Source organism: Pyxicephalus adspersus, chromosome 5, assembly GCF_032062135.1.
Source record: "Pyxicephalus adspersus chromosome 5, UCB_Pads_2.0, whole genome shotgun sequence".
Classification (NCBI taxonomy): domain Eukaryota; kingdom Metazoa; phylum Chordata; class Amphibia; order Anura; family Pyxicephalidae; genus Pyxicephalus; species Pyxicephalus adspersus.
Genome location: NC_092862.1, coordinates 66293346 through 66320983, shown reverse-complemented (window position 1 = coordinate 66320983; position 27638 = coordinate 66293346). Strand labels below are relative to the sequence as shown.

The 27638-nt window shown below is 36.2% G+C and overlaps 1 protein-coding gene across 2 annotated transcripts in view; it reads left to right on the top strand.

The window, feature by feature from the left end:
- Positions 1–27638, top strand: part of MYLK4 (myosin light chain kinase family member 4) — an 82294-nt gene that overhangs the window by 42744 nt on the left and 11912 nt on the right. For both annotated transcript variants that reach the window (XM_072411798.1, XM_072411797.1), the window contains exons 3-12: positions 3362–3455; positions 5824–6430; positions 8615–8931; positions 15971–16076; positions 16233–16326; positions 17650–17759; positions 18771–18912; positions 19522–19592; positions 22054–22182; positions 25385–25537. In XM_072411798.1, coding sequence (XP_072267899.1) covers positions 3362–3455; positions 5824–6430; positions 8615–8931; positions 15971–16076; positions 16233–16326; positions 17650–17759; positions 18771–18912; positions 19522–19592; positions 22054–22182; positions 25385–25537 — 1823 coding nt within the window. The remainder of the gene's footprint in view (positions 1–3361; positions 3456–5823; positions 6431–8614; positions 8932–15970; positions 16077–16232; positions 16327–17649; positions 17760–18770; positions 18913–19521; positions 19593–22053; positions 22183–25384; positions 25538–27638) is intronic.

The following is a 27638-nucleotide window of genomic DNA, read 5'->3' as shown; positions in this document are numbered from 1 at the left end:
CTTCCATGCCACTTGTAACCCTTGATACTTTTTATAGCTAGTGCTGATGTCCGACTCTAACATCTGTCTTTCTGTCTGAGAAGATACAAGGTGGAAGTTTTGAGAGAAGGTCAAAAAAAAACTGAAGAATAACCTCATCCTTTACATGCTAGTTTTCTCATAAGAAAGGTAAACTAAACAAAGGGACATAAGTTTTGTAATGTATTTTGCATAAATGTACTAAACTCCTGATACAGTTGTAGAAATTGCCACTGGCAATCAGCAAAATTTTGCAAAATTTTTCTACTTTTTAGCAACAAATAAATATCTAAGTTTTGTTTGTTTTAAATTCTTATTTATTACATGATTACTTAATGTTAATTTTGTATAATATAAAAAAAATTCGAATCTGTATCAGATTTTTAATTTACTCAGGGAAAAGTAACCAAGTTTTTTGTTAGCCAACTTCACAATCCACTTATTCGTACCACATAAAAATGCTTTTTGTAGGCATTGACATCAACCAACATGACACTTACACTGTTTTTTTTTAATAATGTTACCCCTATCTGTCATGAGACAGTGTTCATGCCTAGTAGCTGTTTGCTGAGGCTTTGGCACTGCATTATGGGCAGATGTCAATGTGATAGAAGCAACAAAGTGATGTTTCAAAGGTCTTGGTGTGGGCTAGCAAGAGGCTTTATGTCAATATGCTCTGATTGGACAAAAAAGTTAGTCTTTTGAACCATTTGCTGTTTATACCTGTATACTGTTTTCCTAAGCCTTAGTTGCATTAACTTAAGTCTGTGGATTTGAATGGGCGTCATGTGCATAAGTATCCTTTCTTTAGGCTGGGTCTACACAGATGGTTTTAGAAAAACGCATGTTCCTATTAGTGTTTTTTAGCTTGCCTTTAAAACGCTGGAAAACGTCTATACCACGTTTTTCAGCATTTTTAACGTATTTACGTTTCAAGTGCTTGTAAATGCGGGTAAACGCCCCATTAAAATCAATGCAAGAGTTTACCCACCTTTTTTTGGGCATTAACTCCGCGTTTTAATTTTTTAAACGTTGCAAGCAAGTTCACAGATAACGCTCGTAAATGTGCCTCGGAACACGAACCCGGAAGTGAAGACGAAGATGGTGGCGCCTGGAGTGCCGTCTTCTGGACAGATGCAGAGACAACGTGGGACCCGATGCCGGACACCCCCAGAGTGATCGGACTGCCCTGCGGGATGGAAGGTAAGTATGTTTTTGTTTTGTTTTTTAGGTATGTTCCTATTTAATGATACCGTATTTTTCGCCCTATAAGACGCTCCGGAATATAAGACACACCCAATTTTAAAGGAGGAAAATCTAGAAAAAAAAGATTCTGAAAGATTATTCCCCTTCTGATCACTCATGTGCCATTCATACCGGTATTCCCCTTCTGATCACTCATGTGCCATTCAAATTCCCTTTCTGATCACTCTATGCCTTTCAAATTCCCGTTCTGATCACTCTGTGTCAATCAAAATTCCTTTCTGATCACTCTATCATTCAAATTCCCCTTCTGATCACTCTGTGCTTTTTTTCCACTGTACGGCAGTTAGGACAGGGAACAGCAGGTGGCGCTGTGCCGGCTTCTTTGGCTCTGCTTTACAGACAGGAGAAGACACATGCTGCTGCCAGAGAGAAGAGGAGACAGACGCTGCTGCAGCCAGAGACACACGCAGGATCGGGTATGGGGTGAGTATAATATTTTAGTTATTTTATCACACCTTTGTCGTATAGGACGCACTAACTTTCCCCCCCCCCCAGTTTTGGGGAAGAAAAAGTGCGTCTTATACTGCAAAAAATACGGTAATTGCTACAGCCATTGCAGTGATATGTTAACATTTAAATATAGATACATTTACAAAGTTTCATTTGCAGCAGATAGTCCTCTCGTGTCACTGTCTGTTCTTGTCTGTCATTTGCAACCCCTATTTAATGTTCAGCGCTGCGTAATATGTTGGCGGTATAAAAATCCTGTTTATTATTATTATTAATAATAATTAATATTAATAATAATAATATTTAATAATAATAATAGAGTTAGGCTATGTTTATACTGGCCAAGAGGTTGTGGTGCAGTTTCCACTACCTATGCCAGTAAACTGCTGACTCGAGGAAGACACTACAAGTAGTTTCTGCCCTTGCCAGCCCCATACAGAATAAATAGGGACGACAATGAGTAATACAATACTGCTCACTGCCACCAGCTGTCAAATGTGCAGACACTGGTTCTTTAAGATGATATTATAAATCTGTGGTGAAGCTTCTAATTAAAAGTACATTTTCTTTTACAGTTCTTCACAGCCTGCCTGTGAAGTCTGCAGCTTACTATGGTGTGGCAACACTGCTCCTGAATTCAAAGCCGAGTTGCCACTGTTTATGTAGGCTGTGCCTGCTTAAGGGCTCGCAGGGAAAGCATGTGAGACACAAATGAATGAGGATTTGGCTCAGTCAGGGAAGGTAAAGACATTGTTCTTACCTAATGAGGTTTTCCTACTTTATTAGGTTTATGCATCACATACTAACTGGATTTTGGTAATTCTTTAGCGTGACAAGATTTTTGTGGCATTCTAATGGTAATGGCTGTGAGTAGAACATCTTGATTCACCTTACTTCTCAGTTGCTGTCTTTTAGGACAGTAATTTAAAATCTTTGAGCAGGGCACTGGGGGTTGCTCATGGTAACGGGATGATTACAGGGCAGATGAGAGGCAGCAGACTCCAAAAGTCCAAAACAACACAGTTTTATTTATTTAGCCAAGTGTTACAGCACACTCTCCAGCACTTTAAAGTCAAAACACTATATCACGACAGTTCCACTCACAGTTCAAGTCTTGTTTGCCCACTTGCTTTCCTGGAGCTCTGTCCCCTTCTCCTGCCAGGAACAGACTCTGGCTCTCTCTCAGCCTGGGTCCCTCTAGTTCTTTCTCATGCATGGAACCTTCTTCCTCTCAGCCCATGACTGTTCACTCCAGTCTCTGACTGCTCACTCCTCAGTCTGGAACACACTGGCTGGTCATCTCCCTCTTGCACCTGATTGCAGGTGTTTACAACCCAAATCAGGATTGGGTTGGGCCAAGGAACCCACCCTTCACCTCCCTTGGCCAGGTCCAGGGCCAGGGCCCTAAAGAACCTGGTTTCTAAAAACCTATCCAAACCTATTAACACATTCTTTCCCTGAAGCCTTTTATACACTTTCCCTGACATTTTAGGGACATTCTGTCACACAATGTTGTGTATAGGATGTGTGATGAAAAAACATTTACTCATACATCACATGTGTTATAGTCTGCCGTATACAACTGATATAGTGTTTGTATACTTACTGTTAAATTTCTCAATTCCAGACTGTCAAAGATGAAATCACAGATGAAAGAAAGAAAAACATCTTGTGTGTGAAGGGAAGCAAATCTTTGAAGAAAAAGAAGCCACCAGATGCAGGTAGACTTTACACAGTTTTTTGATTGGTGATCACACATATAGGGAATGAGCTGTCTATTTGGTGTGTTAATGAGATTTAAGGTCTGTAACGATGGGCTTTTGTTTGTATCAGTACTGCTTGCCCCCCTAATAAAATATATTTTGTATGTATTACCTGTGGAAACAGAATTTACAGTTAGTAGTTTTAGAGAATTTTTAGCTTATTTTTTTTTTATAAAGTTTTATGTCTTGGAAACAATATGGTCTTTTAGGATTTACTAAAGCAGATAAGGCTGTTCACTAAAAAAATAAAATATCACAAGGGAAAAGTATTTCCATTTAAAGTAGTTAATGTAGATAAATGTATCAAATGTAGCAAAACAATACCCAATCATGCACAAAATAAATGTAAAAATACTTGCACGTGAATGCATAGTTTTCTTCTGCATCTTGTGGGACCTGAGAGGTTTCAGCAAATATTATAGATAATCAGTGCTAAGGTATGCTGGTTGGTGGTGATATCCATTCATTTCAATTAGAATCCACAGGAGCACCTCCTCAGAGAAGGCTTGGAGTTCAAACAGCCCTTTGAAGTTGACTCTTTCCAAAAATAATCATCATAAGTCAAGCTTATAAATCAAATTAAAGAAACTGAAGCTGTTTACCCTTGTCAAAAGTGCTTAGCGAGAATTCTAGCTAATATTCTGACCTTTTTTATTATCAGCACAATTATCCCTAATATAAAGGTAATTCCGTCTCCATGGCTGTGCAGGTACTTAATGAACACAAACTTATATCAGAGTTGTTTATTTAATTGTAGAGTGCTCTTCTCTGTGAATCTAGAACTGTTTGATTCTGTCATTTTTTCCAGACTAACATGCGCTTTAGGCATCACATTTATGTTAAAAAAGTTGTTGTTAAAATTTTTAATTTAAAAAAAAATCATCCGGTGCCTTTGGGTAAATTCAAATTTTAAACATGTATTTTTAACTAACAATTAGTTATCTCAATGACAAATAATTCAAAAGCTAGATACCATATTTCTGTTTTTCAGGCCTTCATAGCTTTACTTTAAAACTTCAAACATTTCAGGTTATAAACAGAATTAAAGCTAGGTATTAAACTTATTGTATTAAATTTTATCAATTTATCATTGAGTATCTGTCAAATAAATTGAAACACACATCCTGATAGTGACATTTGAAATGTTTGGTATTCATAATGATTTACAAAGTAATTTCATGCAGATGGCCTGTTGTTTTTGGGGTAAGAGTTTATTAGCAATTCATAATTTTTACTGATCTTTATTTCTAAGTATGTATTGCTTTATAGATTATGAACCCCCCATATTTATTTGCTTCCAGTTTGTAAGAGATTTACAATTGTAAGGTTGTTGATCTCCAATGCAGCTTATAGCTTTTCTTAAAGTTGTATTTGGAAGACCCTAAATACAGATTATTTGTCATGTTCAACAAATGGATAGTAAAACAACTTGTTGGTAAATTATGTACATACATGTACAGATTGCACAGAAAACCCAGCAAAAATAATTTGACTCAATTCACCAAGTTTTCATGGTCATCATTTTCCAAGATTATTTTATTAGCAAGAACTAAAGAGAGCTGAAAAAATCTATCACATAGCTAAAAATACTAATCAGTATAACAAGAACACACATATTTTAGCTTTATGACAATCTGCTTTATTACTGGATTGATTGGTACCTCCATCTGTAATTGAAATTGATTATTGGTATGATTAATATAAGGAGCTAGTATACCTGCCACTGACAATGTCAGGAAGAATTCCCCTACAAAATGACTTTGGCATCACATGGTCTTGTTTTACCCCAGATCTAAATTGTTATAATTAATTAAACTGTAGTGGACTGAATGAATAGTAGATACAATTACTAATGTGTGTGATAAATACTGTACACAGAACAATGATTAAGGCTAAAAACATAGACTAATCAGCTGTCAGTGGTACCAGAAATATGGTTTTTGGTATTAGGTACATATCAGTAGTATTGTGAGGAGACAAATTTTGAAAAAAAAATACTATTCTTGACTATTAAAAAATGTTTTTTTCATGTATCGAATTTTCTTTAGATATTTACATTTAAATGATTCTATTAATTGCTGTTCATTTTTAGATTTTAGATTTTTAGATTTTAAAGACCAATCACAGTTATTAAGTTATTTTCTTGAGCTTGAATATAGCAAAATATCAGAAATCTTTCTGGCTAATTTAGCTCGATAGAAGTGCTTTGTGTGTTGTTTTGTATGGCTATTGCTACTCACAACTCAGTGAACAAGCCTATGTGCATAAGCTTTAAACACTAATCAATTCAGCTATTATACGCTTGCTGTCCTGTCATTGCTTTTAGAGCGTTGTTTCCAAAGAATCCAGTCCTGCAAATATAAAGAGAAGGTCAAAAATCTCAATAGAGAGAATACAAAAAAGACAACTGTTAAATTTATTGGGAACAAATCTTCTGAAATAAAGTTTGAAGAGACCAGTGAGACACAAAACTTTATAACTATAGACATACCAGTTTCACAAACTAAAACCCATGTACAAGATGAAACACCCATCATTTGCTTTGTTGAAGAAGAGAACCCCATATCTACAAATAAAGAGCCTGACAAAGCACTAACAGATGTTGAGGAGCAGGAAGAAATAATAAGTGTCCAAGAGGACCAAGATGAACAAAAACTCATCATTTTAGTGAATAAAAATGAATTAGCATTACAATGTGAGGAAACACATAAAGAGGGTGAGGACAAGGAGGAAGCTATCTCTGAGGAAGATGATGTTGATGACACCAGCCATACAATTTCAGTGTGTGATCAAATTCAAGCAGTATTGGAAAGTATAAAATGTGAAGCATCAGAAGATCTCAAGCCATTGCTTTCCAACACAGACACTTCTAAACCTCTCTCTCCATGCCCGGCCTATGACACAGAACAAGAGACAGCCTCTGTAACAGAAAGGTAAGACATACTAGAAATAATGATTGCTTTGTAAACTGTCCCACTTTCCTATTGGTTGAAACAGGAGAACATCACTAGTCACTTTTTAAAAAGTGTAAACAAAATACTTATATTTTAAGCCCAATTTAAGTCTTGCATTATTTTATACCTTTATAGTTTTGTAATGTGATTTGTGACTGTTGTTTTTGAGTAAATATATTTTTATTTGCATTTCCAATTGTGACTGTTTTTAGCCTGGCACATACAAATTTCTCTCAATGAAAATTCTGTTCCCAGGTCTCCAGTGATCTGTTCTGGCATATCTAAATACCAGTCACATACCTCATTACAAGAGTCCTGCCACAAACATGAATTGTGGAGAAGGGAATGAGGCTTGTCAGAGAGACCCAGAAAGCTTGTTTCTGTTTGTGGTCTAATTCGCCTGTCCATTAGATTGCACAGTCATATTTATAGATATCATTCAACTGCTATATTAGTAGTAATAACGGAACAATGAAAATTGGGGGTGTTAGTTCATTGTCTACATGACCACAGATTTTTTTCTTTCTTAGATTTTATTGAGCTTTTAAGAATGTTCAAATATCTATCATTCCAGTCACAAATTAAATGTGTATTTTTTATTCTGTTTGGTGTGAAGATACTCAAAAAATACATTGCTAGCATGTTCACAAAAACATAATTTGTCAGAATGGAGAGAGGGGGGTTTGTGTATGTGTAATCAATTCCCAATCTGTATTCCTATACAGGAAGCCACCATATTTAAATATAAAGACTCAGTGAAAGATGATTATGAAAGTGAGCAAATAGGTGGTTTGTGATCAATGCACCTGTGACCCTTAATAATAAATAAACTGTATATAGATGCTATTCTAGTCATTATTCAAGTTAAAAATGTTAAAATGCTTTAAAATGTTTAGTTTAAACATAGGCTTTAATTATAGACTTCTTGTAACCACACAGAATGCACTCACTTTGGTAGTTCCAATAAATAGGGTAATTAGATTTTCTCTAACAAAATTTGTGCACCCATGTAGCAAAAGATGGGTAGTTGCTGCAGGGTTTGTGGGAGAAATCCTCTGTAAGTTTAAAATGGAAAATCTCTTTTAAGCACGTGGAATATAGCCTTGTTGTCTGAGCATTTCTTCATACTTATATTCTAAACCTCATCATGTTTTCTCCTACTGGAATTGGATTTTCATCTTGGTTATTCAAAGCTAAGCAAAACAATGTGGTTTGTTTATGTAGGAATCAATGTTATTGCTACTGTAAGTAGGAGGCTGTAAAGCATCTCTTGTACACTCATACATGGATATCCTATGGACTTGCAGTAGACACGAATATTATCTCTCATGCTGTTATAGGCACCAGACTTGTTTTCCAAGTGCTCATTATATTAACATTGAGAACATTAACTACTAACATAAGTACCATTGGCCACAATTCCAATTTTATGTTTATATAAACATACCATGAACTAAAAGTCTCAATAAATGAGGTTTATGTTGATGTTCTTAAAACAGACGCTACCATAATGCAGCGTGAGTTTAAGAAAACAATTATTGAAAGGTAATATTTACCTTTTACCATTTTTGAGAAGCTACTATAAAAATACTCCCATGTTGCTGGATTAATATATGCTATTAGCTATACTTGCTTATGGAACACGAGTTCACAATAGTTTTAATACCTTCCCTACTAAGAAATTTTAGTTGGCTATATATCCTTTTTTAAAACATCCTGCTGCCCTAGTAACCACTTATTTGTGATGATCTTTTTCACTCCACTCTTGTGTCTACTCAATTTTCTGGTAAAACTTTTTACTACAGCAATGGTCATACTCCACAGATTCTAAACCTAATGACCCTGATTAATTAAAGCTCTCACAGGATGGAAAGGAAACACTTTTTGGGAGATCCAGCAAACATGGAATCTGAGCAGAATACCTTCTGGAGCAGCAGACACATTGATATTTTAGTGAATAATATATATATATTAACATTTCTTCTGCTGCTGTAATTCCCAAGATACATTAAAAAAACATTACTGGGTTCTAACAACTCTTGTAGCTCCAGTCCTAGAGGTTTATTATACCTGAAGTAAACCCAATATTCACTTTACGTCTGTAGTGAGGAATTGCACAAAGTATACGGTATGATAATTTGAAATGAATTTATTATATTTTAGTTTGGAGAATGAAGAAGATGCACAGGAATTATCCACAGAAGAGGATGATGAGGAAGCATTGGAAGAGGAAGAATTATCTCAGAATGGTGAGATTACCCATGAACTAAGCTGTAACAGTAAGAGGAGGGTGACTGATGAAGATGACACAAATGAAGATAACAAAAAAAGCAAATTAGACAATGAAGATATCACCACTTCTCAGCACACTGAAGAAGCTACAAAAAATCTAGTCATTGATGAGCAGATACAAGCAAGCCAGAATGGCGAAGAGAATAAAAAACAAACCACATTAAAGGAAGAAGATATATTGGTTCTTGGTAAGAAACCATGTTTAGTGCAGAGCACATGTATGATGCAAAATATAACATTGATCCTGAAACTAGTGCAAAGCAGAAGCGTGGGGCTTCTACTTGTCATACCTGCAATGGTTACTAATGCTCAGCTTTTGGTGGATGCTCTGCTTCTGGCAGTGATATTGTTTCTTTATAGCAGGGCTTCAAAATCAATTTAAACAGACTTGGATGTTTAGATTTTTGCACATTTCACATACGTAGCAAATGAACAAAACAAAAATAATGCTAAATCCTTTGCCCTGCTATAATGAAACTGGTACATTTTTTAACACAACATCTAACATACATGGAAAGCTGCTTTCTACACTACATCAATAACAAGCACCTTTAAGGTGTATGTGGCTATGTTTTGCTATTATAGTTACTGTATACCCAGTTAGAAATCCAGTAAAAAGTTGAATAATTGCCAGGTTTAAAGAATTACCTCAAATACATTTCTGAGTCTGTCTCCAAAATAACCTTTGTTCAAAGGTTATAGTAAGGTTCCATTGTACTGTCCTTTTTTAACACTAGGGTATACTGCTATAAAACATTATTACTGATAAGGACTTGTAAACCCATTACTACTGTATTAAAGCAACCAGTACTGTGAAACTATGACAAGAATATACTTATGGGCATCTTTTATAGTTATTTATATTTATAATTTGAAAATCATGTACAGAAAAAAAAAATGCAGAACAGTTTGAACAAACAAAAAAATTATATATGGGTAAAACATAACATAAAATAAATGAAGGAATAACAATGCATGGTCATTAGAAATTTCATAATGCAATAAACATAGGAGAGATCCAGCTGTGCCACAAAAAGTCATATATTAGTAATACACAGAATTGGAACTGCATCCCACTTTAATGGTACCCACACAATCCATCCCTGGGCCTTATTCAATTTAGTAAACTGTCTCTTGCTGGTGTAGGTAGCTTTATTTAGTAGTAAAGAGAATTTACCAGAACCCTTCATGATGTTAAAGTGTATAGGGAAGAGAATTTCCAGTTCAAGTCAATAAGTTTACACTTAGGGGCATATTAACCAGTAAATTTGACATTCACCAAATTTTTACTGGTGGTAAATCATTTATTTTTTTTACAGTGGATGTTACAGTATATATACAATAGATGTCTGGTAAACTACAGTGATATAGTGTCAAGTGCTCTCAATAAATATTCCCATAGATTATAATAATATGTAGAGTGTACTTGGAATGTCAGTGCAAGATGATATAATAGATTGAAAGCCACTTGCATTTTTTTTTTTTAATACATTTTTATTAGAATTTTTCAGATCATACATTTAACAGACAATGATAATATAAAACTTTCATTATACATAGAAAAAGAAAATATAAAAAAGCATAAGTTAACAATTCAACCAAAACATAGAAACAAAACAAATACAGGTAAAATGAGTGTACTCGAAACCTGCAGTAAGGCTTAGTCTACACGGACTGTTTCCCCAGCGTTCAACCTGAGGCTTTTAAAGCCCATGTTTGAAGTCCCCATGCATTCCAATGGGCTAATCTACACCAGGACGTTTCCTTCAGGCACGTTTTTGAGCGTTATCCTAAATGTTGCTTGCAACGTTTAAAAAATTAAAACGCTGGATAAATGCGGGAAAACGCATGAAAACGATTGAAAACGGTTCAATTGAAGTCAATGGAGGCTTTTTCAAGCGTTTTTTAAGCTTTTATGAAAGCTTCCATTGAAAACAATGAGGGCTTTTTTTTTAAACATTTTTAGCAGGACTTTAGACTCTGGAAGCCCCCTTTAAAAGGGAGACTCCCAGATCTCCACCACCCCACCCTTGGGAATGAGTACAAGGGTACATAAAACCCCTTACTCATTCCCTGAAAGGGTTAAAATATGTGTAAAAAACTTGGACGAGGCTTTAATGTTAAATTATTTTATTAAATGTGTGTGTTTGTGTAATTAAACTTTTTTTTTTACAGGTTTTCCCAATGACAGGATGATTTCCAGGGTTGCAATGAGCACAGCCCTGGAAATCCCCCTGACAGTGAGGGATCGCAGGGCACTAGGAGGACAAGCCTCTCCATTCACCCCTAGTGCTCTGTGATTGGCTGAGGTTTTACGTTTCTTAGCCATTCAGCCCTAGAGGATGTATTACAGATACAGAACATGTCACAGCTCCTCTAGGGCTGCGGGAGTGATCAGGGGAGCAGAGCTGTCAGCATAGCAGAGCTCCGCTGACTGCTCTGCTCCCTGATTGGCTAAGGAAAGGGAAATCCTGATGATGCTTGAGCTGTCATCAGGGTTTCCTATTTCTCAGCCAATCACAGAGCACTAGAGATGAATGGGCACAAGTCTCCTCATTCATGTCTAGTGGTGAATGGCTGATAAACGTAAAATCTCAGCCAATCACAGAGCACTAGGGGTGAATGGAGAGGCTTGTCCTCATTTAACCCCTAGTGCCCTGCGATCTCTCACTGTCAGGAGGATTCCCAGGGCTGTGCTCATTGCAACCCTGGAAATCATCCTGTCATTGAGATAACCTGTAAAAAAAAAAAGTTTAATTACACAAACACACACATTTAATAAAATAATTTGACATTAATGCTTCGTCCAATTTCTTTACACATTTTAACCCTTTCAGAGTATGAGTAAGGGGTTTTATGTACCCCTGTACTCATTCACTGAGGTTAAAAGTAAAACTTTTATAAACGCTTATGTAAAATTGTGGCAAATTGCGGCTATTCGCGGTAAAACGAGTCATATGCGTTTATAAAAGCTTGTAAAAGTGCATAAAAATGCATATAAATGTGGTAGGAACGTTTATATGCGTTTTTAAAATCTTTCATGTAGACCCAGCCTAATATAGTAATACTACAAAGCCAAAGTAGGGACAGCAAAAATGAGTAAACAAAAAGGGGGAGGGTGGCTGCTCATCATAAATTAAAGAGCCTGCAATCTAAGTCAGGGGTGGCGTGACGGTCCAGCCAAGGTGTCCAACCTTACAGAATTTAGGCATAGAGTCGTTGAGCCACTTGCATTTTAAATGTCTGTTAGATGTTTCACAAAAGTCACATTCAAAGTGAGTTCTGCAATTCCATACAAGTGTATGAGAATACAAACCTGCTTAAAGCAGGTCAGAGGGGTCATCAATGCATCTAATATTGATGCAAAACTGATGACATCAACATGAATCTGAAGCTCATCAACAATTTAAATTATAACGCATATATTATATATCCTCAATGATTTTGGAGTGATAATGGTTTGTCCCAAGATACTTCTTGTTGACATTTAACATTTTGAAAGTGAGCTCTGATTTTATTTAGCTATTTGTATGGGTTAGCTGTCCTCCCAGTTATAAATATCATATAAATGATAAAAACAAAGATGTCCAGTGGAGGAGAAAGTAATGCTGGATCAATGGCTGAGCACAATTTTTTAATTAGGATCAAAGTAAGGTTTTCAGGGTGTGCTTGAACATTTTAACAGTTAGAAAGTACCATAAGGATATAATGCTGGAAAATATATTCTACTACGTTGAACCTGCTGAGATCAAATACATACACCACACCCATAACCTGTAAAAACATAAAAATAGTATGTATGTATATATATATATATATATATATATATATATATAGTATATGCCATAATCGACAGATATGCTGTGCATACTTTATGATTTTAGCAGAAGCTCAGTACAATTCTAGTGGTGCCACAAAGCAGTTAACTGATTCATGGTACTCAGTGTACTCCTGTGCTAATGGTGTGTCTGGATGAACACAGATTTAATACAAAGAAGCTAGAGTTTGTATGGGAAAACTGATAGAAAAGGTTAGAGAAAAATTGTTTGGGAAACTAATTTAGTATGGGGTGGGAGGTGTTTAGGAGATAAAGGGTTACAGATGCACACATGTACAACATGCCTGCAGAGAATTAACTGGATGCTGGTATGAGAACTGTGCATGTCTCTAAAGAAAAGAAGGTTGACTGTGCTCTTTCCTTCTCAGAATCTCTGAAACAGCTGACAGCTGAAGGGCACTGAGTTCTGAGAGCAGTAAGGAGATCTTTGTATATCTTCTTTGTACTGACACACATCCGGTCTTTAAATGGTCACTGGTTACAGGGACTGGGAGATACTTTGGATTGCTCCTGTCTCACAAGCATACATACATACATACATACAAGCACCTGTAATGATATCACAGGGGCTAAGGAGTGGCATTATACACAACAGGACCTGGGTAAATAAACAAGTACAAAGAACCCTACACAGGGGAAAAAGAGGGTGTTTGAGGGTCGTACTTGATACTTAAAGCGTAACTAAACTTAGAATTTTCACTTTACATAAAAGGAATTTTTTTTTAGGTGCAACACCCTTTTTAAAAAAAAAAAAAAAAAAAAAGGGTGCAGCACTGCCCCCTAATTCTCAATCGCCTAGGTGGTTGAGAATGAATGGGAGCGTAAAGCCTCTTGGGCGCTCCTTTTGCGCATGCCCAAGATGCTCGGGAATGCGCAGAAGGAGCCTTTTGGTAAAAAAACGCATGCGCAGTGAGATCGGCATATTTTTTCTTTTGATCCTATGTCACCTGATCTCGCGCCTGGGTCGGGTGACATAGGATGATGAACAGGAAGAGGAAGAGAAGATGTCGGATGACGGGAGAAGAGAAGACGGATGTCGGGAGGACATGGGACCCGATGCAGGATACCCCCGGAGGGATCGCACTGCCCTGCGGGATTGAGGGTAAGTGTATTTTTTTTGCAGTTTTGGGTTTAGTTCCCCTTTAAAAAGCTGCCTGCACTTCGGCCTTTTTTGATCCATTATCTAGTCTCTGTATTAGAAGCACAGCAGTGCAGAAGGCATTTCAGCATAAATAAAAATTGAAATTGGGGTCGAAGTAAATACTGGATCAACCCCTCGAAAAAGATAGGCACCACAAATCTGGCTTTACTCCCCAATTACTTGAGAGGATATTCTGTATGCTAGGGATTTATATATCCTTATAGGTATGCTATTTATATATTTAGTAAGGCAGTCAGGAATATAAGGCAAAATATAGTACATAGAGTGTAACAGTCATTATCAACTATTGCACAGCACAGAATGGAGCACTCTGAAATATATAGTACAGCACAACTTAAACAATAGGATAATAGAAAAGAAATATATAAAGCACAGTGTACAATAAAAATTATTCCGGAATATAATGTAAACTGAGGCCATGTTGGGAAGTGTAATTCCCCTGTAGCAGGCATGACAATAATGTTTGAAGCCTGCAAAAGCAGAAGGCAGGGGTGAAATATTTTCAGCTGGACAGCAGTTTGTAAAACTGGACTGCCTGTCATTTCTGTAACCAACTGGAACTTAGCTGTCCTAATGACAGCTGGGCCCAGTAATTTCAAGTGCTCTTGACAGACTGGCGCCTGTGGACTAGCGTGGCTAATGGAAAATTCAACTCTGTCTATGAAGTTAATTATTTTTAATAAAGTATTTAAACCTAATTACAAATATAGCCTTTAATTAAAATATTAATATGTATTATAATGTTTTAAATGTTGTACTAAAATGTTACTAAGTACAAAAATCTGAAGGTTTATTGAAAAAGTCAGAGTTTTCCAATCTGGAAAATACAGGGATATTAGTAAAAATGTTTTTTTGTAGTCTAATTTTTAAATGACTTGGAAAACGAAAGTATTATGTTCGCTGACTATCCAATTGTGCATTTTTATGACTCATGGGTATGGAGATTGACCACTACTATTACACTCAAATCTGGATCATATCAAGTTCACTGCATTACACTGAACAGCAAATGTCACATTTTAGCTGGAAAGTTTTACTTTATTAGGTAAACTAAACATGTACTAAATGTTTTCGTTGTGCAATCTACCAGATTCTGCATTATTTGCTTTTAATTTCACTTAGTTTGATAAAAGTTTTGCTAAACGTGTAAAATAATAAAGGACACACTGAAGCCTGATATCTTTTATATCAGATGTGCGTCTACTCCTGCTTTAAGGTTTTGGCGTTTAATTCTCCTTGATAAAATGTGCCTCTGCAATAGAGAGCCAGAATACTGCCAATTATTGGCATAAGCATCTAACTTTTTGAAACCCTGAGCCTAATTTAAACTGCTGACATAATCTTTGTTTACTTTGGAACTCCTGTATTTGTTGATTGGAATCAGTATGTGAGTGTAAGAAGTCCTCAGGGACCATGGTCTACACCTTGAAGTGAACCTGTCTTTTAGTGAAATTAGGCAAAGCAGCAAGCACATTTACATACCACCCCCTTCCCCAACAGCCACTCACACTCAGCACAGGAAATAGAAAAATCTGCCCTCAATAAACTCAAGTCACAGCAAAAGCCCCCTTGAGACATGTAGTAATTGTCTTTGGAAACAATCTTTGAAGATTGATTTCAGCAACAGTGGGATGAGGAAGCACCATGCAGACAGTTTTTTGTTATGGATAGCAGAGGTAGAACAAGTGTAAGGGGCCCCACTGTATTCTCCCTAAAAAAAAACTACAGTGGTTGATCTTGTCAGTCATTAGGACCAGATCACTAAATTACTTTGGGAAAAATTAGAGTGTGTACTTAGGGTAAAGTAGAGATTAAAGCAAACCTGTTGCTTTGCAATGCAATTTGCACAATATATGCTAATGACATGTATATCATGCCTACAGATTTTTTAATATTGCTTGATTTTCAATATTATATAAAATATGGTTGTTTTTACCAGTATGATGTCAGTATTGTAAAACATGAGCTTGCTTAAATTGAAGATTAGTTTATAAAATAGTTTGAATAACATACCCCTACCTGCAGACTGTTAGCCCACATGATCATCACATGTTGAGGTCGGAGATAATGTGCAAAAGGTAAAACTTTGCTCTGTATTTAGGTATGGAAATGTTTATACAGCGTAACTTATGTTGTATGATTTTGGGGTTCTTTAATACCATACTGGAAATACCTGCTACTTGCTTTTACATTTATAACATTCTATATGCTTTTCAATCCCTTGTAGATGTCCCACCTCCTCCTCCGGCCCCTTTTGATCACAGAATTGTCTCTGCCAAACATGCTCAGATTAATAGTTTTTATACTGTGGAAACAGCACATTTACTGGGAGGGTAAGTAATAAGAAATGTGATATTCTCCTTTTTCAAATAGTGTGACAAACTATTTCTAAACAATAGCAGAACCAAATATATTGAGTATATTGACTACTATTCTTTATGGGAAATATATTATAAAAATTTTTACAAATGTGTTGTGATGTTTTACAGTGGAAGATTTGGCCAAGTTCACAGATGCACAGAGAAGACATCAGGACTCGCCTTGGCGGCTAAAATTATCAAGGTCAAAGGACATAAAGAAAAGGTTAGACTTATATTCACAATGCACTTAGAGGGGCATAGTTTCAGAGGAGATAAATTGTGTTTCTGTATGGGTGGAGCTAATTAAATGGAGAAGTTTAGTTCCTGTAAATGTAGGATTAATTAACATGTAATTGTATGATTTACTTTAGGTTTATGTTTTTTTTATTTGCATAGCGGTGTCTATTGATAAGCTTACTTTCACTGGGCCAAACATTATATTTAGTATATGAAATACTACAAAAGACTGTCTAAGACAGTAATAAATAATAATAAAAAAAGTAATAATAATAAAATAGGTGCAACACCCTTTTTGCAGCACCCTTTTGCCTCAGCGATCAAGGATTATGGGATCGCAGAGCCTCCCAGCATTCCTATGTCAGGCATCCTGAGAGAACTTGGCTGCTCCTTTTGCGCATGCCCAAGCATCAATAGAAACAAAATTGCTGATCTCACGCATGTACAGTGAGATAAGCAATTTTTTCCCCAATATTTGTGACACAGGAAGAAGAACCTGGAAGAAGAGAGAAGATGTTGGCACCTGGCGCTCCCTCTGCGCCGGGCCAAAGACAGATACCAGGACGACGCGGGACCCAATGGAGGAAACTTTACAACGGATAGACTGCTCTGTGAGATTGAAGGTAAGTGTGATTTTTTTGTTTTGGGTTTATTTCCGCTTTAACACATGTATTTAATGCTTTAACATACTGTATGTGTAGAGGATTGCCATTGTTTTTAATAGTGCTAGTTTACCAATATAGTGTGTGCAACACATTGACATGCATTGGCCCCGAAGAAAAGTCATATTCATTTTTTCTTTAATTGATGTGTATTATAAGAGCTTTGGATAGGAATGGCAGCTCATATCCATTATTCCTGAAACGCCATTATTGTAGTCAGTAAGCAGTTTGGTATACAGTATACTAAGAACTATGTAAGTGTACTACAATCATTGCAGTGTGCATAGTTCACATGAAGTGGGGAGGTGAAAAAGGGAGCGAGCCTCACACTGGCATATCAATCAAATTATACTTTTTTTGTCAACATGCTTTGGAGGTCTCTGGATTTCAGAGACAGGTTTGTGTTATATAAAAATTCACAGAATTGTTTGAATTTCATAGCTCCATACTTACAGATCAGTGCATTGAAACCATAGCATTAGCATGATAGCCAGGTAATTGAAATTTTCAAATACAGAAGTTCGCAATAGCCGCCTGTACATTTCTTACAACAGTACTTTACATTGTACAATTGTGTAACAGGAGCGTCCCTTTATACCTCAATCATCAAAAAATTGTGATAATACAAATTGTTTGTTTAATTTCAGGAGGAGGTAAAAAATGAAATTCAAGTTATGAATCAGTTGAATCATGTTAATCTTATCCAGTTATATGATGCCTTTGAGTCCCGAAACGACATAGTCCTGGTTATGGAATAGTAGGTGCATTTATTTATTTTTTTTGTGTGTCTTGCTGTGAGTTGATAAATCTGCATAGTCTGCACTGCATTGCAAAATCTAGACAGATTATCAGATGATCATCAAACTTTGTGATTATAGTCTATAATCATATATAATGATATTAATATATAGATTTTATATTTATTCATGAAATATTAAGGACAAATTAATCATTTTAAAATTAACATACCTTCACTAAATAACATGCTTGTAATAAATCCATTTTGTTTTAATTTTCTTTTCTCCAGTAATAATGAGCCCCAAAGTGTTCAAAACTACTCTTAAAAAAAAAAAAAAAAAAAAAAACCTTAAATGCAAAGTAGTTTCTAATTATAATAAAGTACGTTTGCCATATCAGAATAGAATGTGTTTGTGACAACTGTTCTCAAACTCCAGGAAAAAAGGAAGAGTTAATAAACTATATATGCAATGTTGCAAATTTCAGGAGCAGGAGGAGAAATTTCATGTGGAGTGAAGTGCTTTATGAAAATTTTGGGTCAAAGGGTCTAAAGATTGCTGCAAGAAAAGGTTGTCCAGTTCTAGAAAGTGTACATCTGGGATAGGGAGTGGGGATTCGGGCAAAGTGAGTGTGCAGTAAAGGTAAACACAGGGAGCAGTCAACTCTGTGGTTGCAAAACGCCAGGATGAACTTAGCTTTACTTTCCTGACTTTGGCAATAATCCTTACCAGCTGCCATTCCCCTGTGCAACACTGTGAGAACACTCTTTCAACCACTGAGGCACTTGCATTGCAAGAGGAATGGCACATGATACGGATTAGTTCCCTAGGTCAAATGTCAGGGAAATCTTTTCAGGAAAATGGCTCACAGGCTTGCTTTGGATGCTTATGTTAATCTCTCTCTCTCTCTCTCTATCTCTCTCTCTCTCTATCTCTCTCTCTCTCTCTCTCTCTCTCAATAATTTATTCTCTTTACTTAATTTAAATGATTGTGACTATATATATTTAGACCTGTATATTTCTTTCAACAGTGTGGATGGAGGTGAACTGTTTGACAGAATTATTGATGAGAACTGCAATCTTTCTGAAGCGGATACCATACTTTTTATAAAGCAGATCTGTGAAGGAATTCAATACATGCATCAAATGTACATTATACATTTAGATCTTAAGGTACTGTAATTTGGCATATTTACTGTATATACCAACAAGCTGTTTTTTAGGCAAAAGGGAACCAGAATAAAGCAGCATGGCACAGTACTGTTAATATTTCCTTATTCAAGGTATATATTGTGTATATATTAGAATAAAAATAACAAAGTAAACTACAAATATAGTGGGCCCCATAAGGATTAAGACATTGTTTAGCACTTTATTAATTCTCTTTAAAGTTCCAGTGGAGCATAAATTGTTATGCACTTATCAAGCCTATTTCATTATGTGAAGATTAGAAATGAATGAAAACTCATTTAGGCACAAACCCCTGTCACAGGGCCATCTGGCCTACTTTATTTATCCTAATTTCAAACGAAGCTATTTTAAAACAAAATCTTTTACATTTTTTAAATCATACATTTCCAAATATACAAAAGGAAGATTCAGGAAATCGAATCTGACTGGTACTACCTTTGTTTCATGGACTTGATTCTTGTAAATGAATACTGACTATACACACACAGTTAGCTGATTTACAACATTTCTATGCATGCTTCATGCTTTATTTATGTTTTTCATAGTTATGTTTCTAGGATTGGTGCTGATTTTTTTCATATTTATTTTCAGCCAGAGAATATTATGTGCGTTAGCCGAGCAGATTATCAGATCAAAATTATTGATTTTGGCCTGGCTAGAAGGTAAACCTTTATTGCTTGGACATCTGTTTTAGGCATAATATTGAAATCACAAAACTTAAACTGTAAAACATATTAGGTTAGTGTATTTGCCCACCTAATATATTACATATTTTTTCACAGACATTGATATGCAAAGTTTGCTGATACTATGATGTTCTCACAATTGCCACAAAAAATACCCCACTAAAAACTGTCTACACTGAAGAACAAAAACAGCAATACTTTTGCTACTGCCCCGCTACTCCTCATTGGATTTCACTAAATGCAAGCTAATATGTAGATCAGGGGTGTCCAAACTTTTTGCAAAGAGGGACAGATTTGGTGAGGTGAAAATGTTTGGGAGGCCGACCATTTAGCACAGACTCAGGGTTAGTGTGGATGTGGTCTGCGCGGGTCCCGCACAGCACACGCCCACCAGGGTGACGTGAAGGATTCCCTGTGTACAGAGTCTGTTGTCAGTGCATGCTCCGTGCAGAGCACGTTCTTGAAATCAGAGTGGGTGTGGTCTATACAGGTCCCGCACAGCTCAAGCCTACTATAATGACGTAGGGGATTCCCTGTGCACACATGGGGACTCCCATCCTGCTGATTATGCCCGCTGAGTAGCGGGCCGATTATTGCAAGGCGGTTGATCAACTTTTTTGTACACCTGTATTTTATACTGTGGTCAACAGTGCTGGCGGGCCATATATTATTGATTTTATGACAGAGGCTGCAGGGCGGTGGAAATCTGAACATGGGCGGCAATTGGCCCTCCCGGCCGGACTTTGGACATGCCTGATGTAGATGCTTACTGACGTGTCTAAAGCTGCATACACACCTGCAATTTTTCTCGTTGGAAAGGATCTTTCACGATCCTTTCCAACGAGAAAAGACTGCACGATGCATGAACGATGCTGTACATACAGCACCGTTCATGCTCTATGGAGAGGGGAGGGGGAGAGCGACGAAGCGGCACCCTGCTGCGCGCTCTCCCCTTCCCTTTCATTAGGATCGGTCGTCGTCCATCGTCCATGGATCCGCCAGGACGGACGATGGACGACGACCGACTGTACACACGGCAGATTTTCGCCCGATAATTGGCCGATACCGATTATCGGGCGAGAAAAATTTGCCGTGTGTACGCAGCTTAAGTGTAAGACAGATGCTTCTCCATTGTATCTGCAGCCCCTATAGTTCTAGAGAATGAATTATGGTAAAAAGAAGTACATCAGAGTTGTAGTCCAGTGAATAATCATAGATAATGTATATGTATTCATCAGTAGAATAACAAATAAATATATTTAGAGAAATTATGGAAAGAATATTCAGGAAGCCTGGACAGGGTTTTCACAAAGGCCCCAGTAAACCAGAATCAATACAACACAATAGCATTGATGGTTACTTTCAGTATCAACAAGGTAATCAAGCACAGGTAATAGGACAAAATAATATTCCTTGGTAATAAATATTCACATCATAATCATTTTAACAGAGAATCTTCTATTCCAAGATTATTTAGCAAACCTGGAATGGATTTCAAAGAACAATTTACTATTTATAAGTCTCGGACCAGATCCATTCCAGGTTTTCTGGATCACCCAGGTTCACTGAGGAAAGTGTATCTTATCCAACCTTGGAGAATTTTATTAAATCAAGCCCAGAAATGTATGGGTACATTTAAGGTAACTCCAATGATTGAAGCCCATAGAAAAAATGATGTAAATAGATGGAAATGCACACCAATTATTTAAAGTATAAAATTATTAGGAGACTAGTACACATCATGATATATATGCATTTTGTGGCAAAATTGGTTAAATATTTAGTACAGAGAATGATTAAAAATAGCTAGCAATAGAACAGGACTCTGGCCTAGAGTGTGATCATTCACTATCAGCATAACTAACATCAAAAATCAGGTAACTGGTGCAAGTTTGTACCGAAAGGTCTGTTTCTACCTGTTTGTGCAGATTGCCAGGTAAAATGGCTGCTAAAAGTTTATAGGATTGAGGAAAAAAAAAGAAAACAGCTTCAGCCCCCTATGAAGATTTAGAGTGTATATATTATTATTATTATTATTATTATTATTAATAATAATAATACACAGTAAACATATTACACAGTGCTATACAATAAATACATAAATATATATATTATATTTGTATAAACAGTGAAAACATTTACAATAAAGTATATACTGTCATATTATTTACAGATAATCCTCAGCTTTGATTTATGTGGAAAAAAACTTCTAGACTCTTTTTTTTTTACATGCCAGTTAATTCCATTCTGGTTATTACTCATTGTATGTATAATGGCTGGTTATTTTCTGTGTCAGACTTCATTCTTCCTGTGGAGTACTGGAAGGAATAGTGCAGCATGTCACTACAACTTTGCCAGAACTCAGTCTGTGGGGAGCCTTTCTGCTTTGTTGTCTCTTTGAAATGATACTTTATCTTTCTTTTTATTCATGTTCTAGGTACAAGCCAAGGGAAAAATTGAAAGTGCACTTTGGTACTCCAGAGTTCCTTGCCCCTGAAGTTGTGAACTATGATTTTGTCTCCTTTCCCACAGACATGTGGAGTGTGGGAGTCATTGCCTACATGCTGTGAGTTGGCCAAAAGCATATGTCTGTTTTGTGTGAAATATTCTTTATCAATTTCTTTTTAGATTTATTCTTGGTTTCCTGTCTATACAGGCTCTTTTGCTGAATTAGCTGTTGTGCTGAAATTTGAAAGGGAAAACACAAGAGCTATAGCTGAAACAGCAAGGGCAAATGAAAAATAAATATTTTTATCTTTTTATACAGCAGGGTAGGGAGACGAAGAGGTAGAATTCATTATCATCCATTAAAGAGAATGATTACAATCACATTCAATGTAGCCCTCTGTGGACTCTGTGGGATACATTCCACACAAATTCAGTCTGTTCATTTTAATATAGCACAGCAGGAGTCCTGCTAAGGATAGACACACTATATTTAAAAGGTTGGAAAAAAAAATACATATATATATATTGCACTCTGCCACTAGCATTAGAATGACTTCCTAAATAAGATATTATTATTTCCTGGTAAATGTTTGTGAAATTGTATTTTTATTAAACAAAAGACCAAATACAAAAAAGTACAAAATGTATACAATCAGGGGGAGGTGATTTCCTAGTAAATTTTACTAGTACATGTGTTATTTTTCCACTTCATTTAACATCATGAAAAGGTTGCAGTTAGTTCTGCAGTGAAATGACTGCACTATTGGCAACTCTCATTTCTTTGTATTGTTTTGGATCAGAGCAATTTTTGCATTTTCACCATGTCTTTTATATAGTCAGTGATAACTTTGTTACTACTATGGAAAACATTATACAGTAATACATTTATGTGGAAGGACAAGCTAGGCAATATTGTATTGCAACAAAATATAAATTCTACTAGATCTAAAGATATAGGGAATGTTTTACACAAAAGTGGCTGCATTTACAGCTGCTTGTGATATGTAATACCTAGCAATTATCAGCTGTCATTTAGACCATATTAATAAAAGCTATTTTAAGCATAATGTTATATGTAACAGTCACTTTAACTAGTCATCTTAATCTGCAGGTAATTGTGAAAAAATATAAAGGCTTGTGGAATAAAAAAAATAAATTTTATATACTGTACATCTGAGAGTGTGATCTTCTGGTCACCCTACCAAAGATCTGATCAGTGAAATGTTGGGTCAAGTAACCTGATAAAAAAAAAACATTTAGCGTTATCATTTTATACTATATTGCTAATTAACAGGCATGTTATTGGCATATACTTTAGGGGCCCATACATACTTCTGCCTTACAAGGACACATGCATTAAAGCTTGTGTTACCACAATGCATGTAACACATAGAATATACAAATGTGCATTTCTGCACATCTTCAGACATCACTCTACAGGTAACACACTGTTGTGGTGCACTGTGTTGAAAAAAATGGTGTATGTACAATTTTTATTATCTGTCTGTCTTTCTGCATTGGCAGGCAATTTGTTTGAATAGGCAGCCCTGAAGCAAAGCTTTATAATATAAATTTATGTTTATGGATAATTTTTCCTGTGGCACGTGTCTTTAAACCTCACCATTTTGCTGATCTCCAAGATTGAAAAGTTCAACATAAGTATGTTTTCCAGTTCAGGTTCAGGCTCAGGAAATGGTGCACAGTAACAGTTAGTGAGGTACATAGTCCAAAATGCCAGCTCTGTTTAAATTCATAGAGTTGGTGATTTGTTATACCAGAATAAAGCTGTATTACAAGTTTACTAATTTTGCCAAATATAAGCCTTAGTCATAGCTAACAACTATGACTAAGGCCTGAATTGGCCAGAATGTGTAAGTTATTGTTTTGGCTTCTATGGATACTAACTGAGTGCTCAAATTTGTGACTAGGATACAAGGATTTCCAACAAGACTTGGTTGCAATCATTTTTTTTTTTTTGGTCAGAAACCCTAAAACAGAACTATATTCTAAAAATGAAAAAATGTGACCAGACATGCCCCCCCTGCAATAAAAAAACTTTTTAACTTTTTTCAATTATTTCAATACACTCACCTGTCCCTGTTGACTTGCAGGCATTCCTGGCATGATTTTCCTGGCAGGTATCTGCCGAATCACAAATTTTCAAAGCAGAACTGCTAAAAATGTTTTTACCTTAGGTTAACAATGCAGTCAGAAGCAGCCCTATGAGAAAGTTTATCTCCGGTTCTTTGTCTGAAAATGTTCTTTTTAAGTGAAAGGCTAGTTCAGACTAGTGTTTTTTAAATGTGGTCTGTTCGTTATCCTTTATTTGACAAGTGGCAGGAGTTGACAGGGTTGCTACACCTTTTTTGAATTCTTTATGCAGTGTCCAGGGGCAGAAAAGACTTGAAACTCAATATTTCATTTAAACCAGGCTGCCTCCTTGTATGGAATTTTGTATTTCAAGGGCTTCAAATGACTACAAACAACCTGCATAGGTGTTTTCGGTGTGTAGCTGGGGACTTGTTTTCACTGCTCAACTGAACATAGCCTAACTGCTACACTAATACTGGGTACAAAATAACATTTTCTTTTAGATTTGAATTAAGCTGCGTACACACATCAGATTTTTCTCGCCCGATAATCAGCATCGGCCAGATATCGGGGGAGAATCTGGCGTGTGTGCAGTCGGCGTCGTTCATCGTCCGTGGATCTGTCCTGGCGGATCCACGAAGGATGAACAACGAGCGATCCTAATGCAAGGGAAGGGGGGGAGCGCGCAGCAGGGTGCCGCTCCGTCGTTCTCCCCCTCCCCTCTCCATAGAGCAGAACGGTGCTGTATGTACAGCACCATTCATGCATCGTGTAGTCCTTTTGTCGTTGGAAAGGATCGTGAAAGATCCTTTCCAACGACAAAAAATTGCACATGTGTACGCAGCTTTAGATTGAACTGTGTACTATGAGGGTCTACCTGGTTGACTTTACATTTATTGTCATGTTTAGGTAGGTTCTTACACTGTATAGCTGTTGGTAAACTACTCAGTCTGGTATATAAACTCTGATACAACTCACTATGTATGACCAGTTGTCAGAATTAAACACACAAAAACAACTACAAAAATCTGTTCAGTAATGTATAGATACATAATATTACAGACAATATACAAATCTTTTAATAAAATTTGTGTCTCTTTCTTTAAACAAAAAATCTTTGACATTTGTTTACACTGTATTAGTTCACTATATGTTTTCTGTACATTATTCAGTATGTTTTATCTTTTTCAACCAACATTAATCTAAAATAATTTTGATTTAAACTGTAGGTTAAGTGGGCTTTCACCATTTTTAGGAGAAGATGACAATGAAACTCTGAACAACATCCTGGCTGCACAATTTGACTTTGAAGGTGAAGAATTTCTAAATATTTCAGAATCTGCAAAAGATTTTATCACTAAGTTACTTATAAAGGAAAAATGGTAAGATATATTATCATCTAAATTGCTTACTATGAGTTAAAAGTCGTTATGTGTGTTACATTTTTAAGGGCATATATGGTCCTGCACTTACATTAGCCTATAATGAGCACTTTTTGATGTAGGGTATCTAAAATAGCCAGTGGCATGTAGTCAAGCTGTCAGAGCTCTGGATAGAGTGAAAATGTTTACAACCTATGTCAGGTTTCTTTTTTTTTTCTAATAAGAAAATACTAATAACTTTTTAGTTGTACAAAGTGAGTAAAGTAACTGCTATTACATTTCCACAAATTACTCTCTTTACATAACACTGGGGAACAATTTTGAACAAATTTTTGTTGACTTCAATTGTTAAGCCTATTTACACTAAAATAGGTATGCTGATTTTGAAAGTGCAGTTAGTTTTCTTCTAACATGTCAGGTTTTTTCTCTACTGCTTACATTTTTGCATTTACTATAGCGTGGATTTGTATAGGCTGTTCATTTACACGCAAGACAGTGTGGTCAGAGGTTGTGCGCTGCTCTACGTAGTGAATAGGAAAAATTTTTTTTCTACTTACACACGTGTTTCCTTTCTTTCAGATCATGTCTGGCTCTGATGTTTCTCGTCGTAAGCGCCTAAACAACCCTGATTCATTTTGTTATATCTGTGGCAGTTTCACCATTCCCAGGCAAAGGGCGAACATCAGCACATTTGTAGAGCAAGCCTATTTGGCATATTTCAAAGTTAAACTTGGTGATCAAGATAAGTCTTAGGCCCCTCATAAGGTGTGCAGTGTGTCAAGGGTTTACGGATGTGGACAAAGGGAACACGTGATAAGTGCCATTTGGTTTACCTATAGTTTTGCGAGAGCCAGGAGATCATTTCAGTGACTGTTACTTTTGTATAGTGAAAACTTCAGGATATAACAAGAGAAATAAATGTAACATAGAGTATTCTAGTCTACCATCGGCTTTACGCCCAGTGGCTCATTCAGATGAAATTACAGTGCCGATTTTCGTTACACTAACCTTTCTTAAAGAACATGATTATGGTGATGAACTAGGTGACAACAATGATGAAGAGTTTGAAATTGAACAGGACTCTGTTCGTAAGGGATTTGATCAGCATAAGCTGAGTGGTTTGGCACGTGATTTGGGACTATCGAAAAAGGCTTCAGAACTCCTAGCATCAAGACTGCGTGAGAAAAACAAATGAAGGTATCGTACTTTCGAACCAGATAAATTGCATTTCTGCAGTACTTTACAACTGACAGTGGCTTTGTGTATTGTCATACCATACCTGGTTTGATAGAAGAATCACAAATTCCAATCTATAAATCCGCTGAATGGCGACTATTCTTTGATAGCTCAAAGCGGAGCTTAACCCCCCTAGCGTTCTAATTCTGTCATTTTTTGATGCAAAAGTGATCCTAGAAATTTTTGTTTATATTGTGGGCCTGTAATTCTTGGGATTAACTCCCAGGTATAATTATTATATTTATTTATTATATTAGAATCATAAATTATATTAAAATACATAATTATATATATATATATATATATATATATATATATGAAATATTAGCCCAAAACAATGTAATTTATCAAAAAAAAATTTTTATCAAAAATTTCTTACTGAAATTTTCCAAACAAGGATGCAATATAAATTATTTGCAGATTTTAGAAAAAAAAAATATTTACTTTTTTAGTAGACATCCCGGGTGTGGTAGATTTTGAAGCAGGGTGCTGAACAAAGCCCAACATCACAGTCAGGACAGTAGAACCTGGTTTCCTTGCGTTTCTTCCTTCCTCTGTCATCGGTCTTTGAGCAGAAAACCACGCACATTCTTGTAGGTGCTGCCTTTTTCTGGGTTGGTGGGATGTATTCAACGAAGTGACGACTGGTCAGGCGTTCTGGGTTGACAATGGTGGAAGCACAACGTCCAGGTCTATTCATAGCCACTGATGATGTTTGGTGGTTCTTGACTATGGATTCAGAAACTTGCAAAATGAAGTCAGAATGATTCACAGGCCTCTGACTTTTTTTTTTGTATAGAACGTAGGCATTCCATAGGCACTGCTCAACTAGATGCCTGAAAATCTTTTTGTAATACTTCCTTTG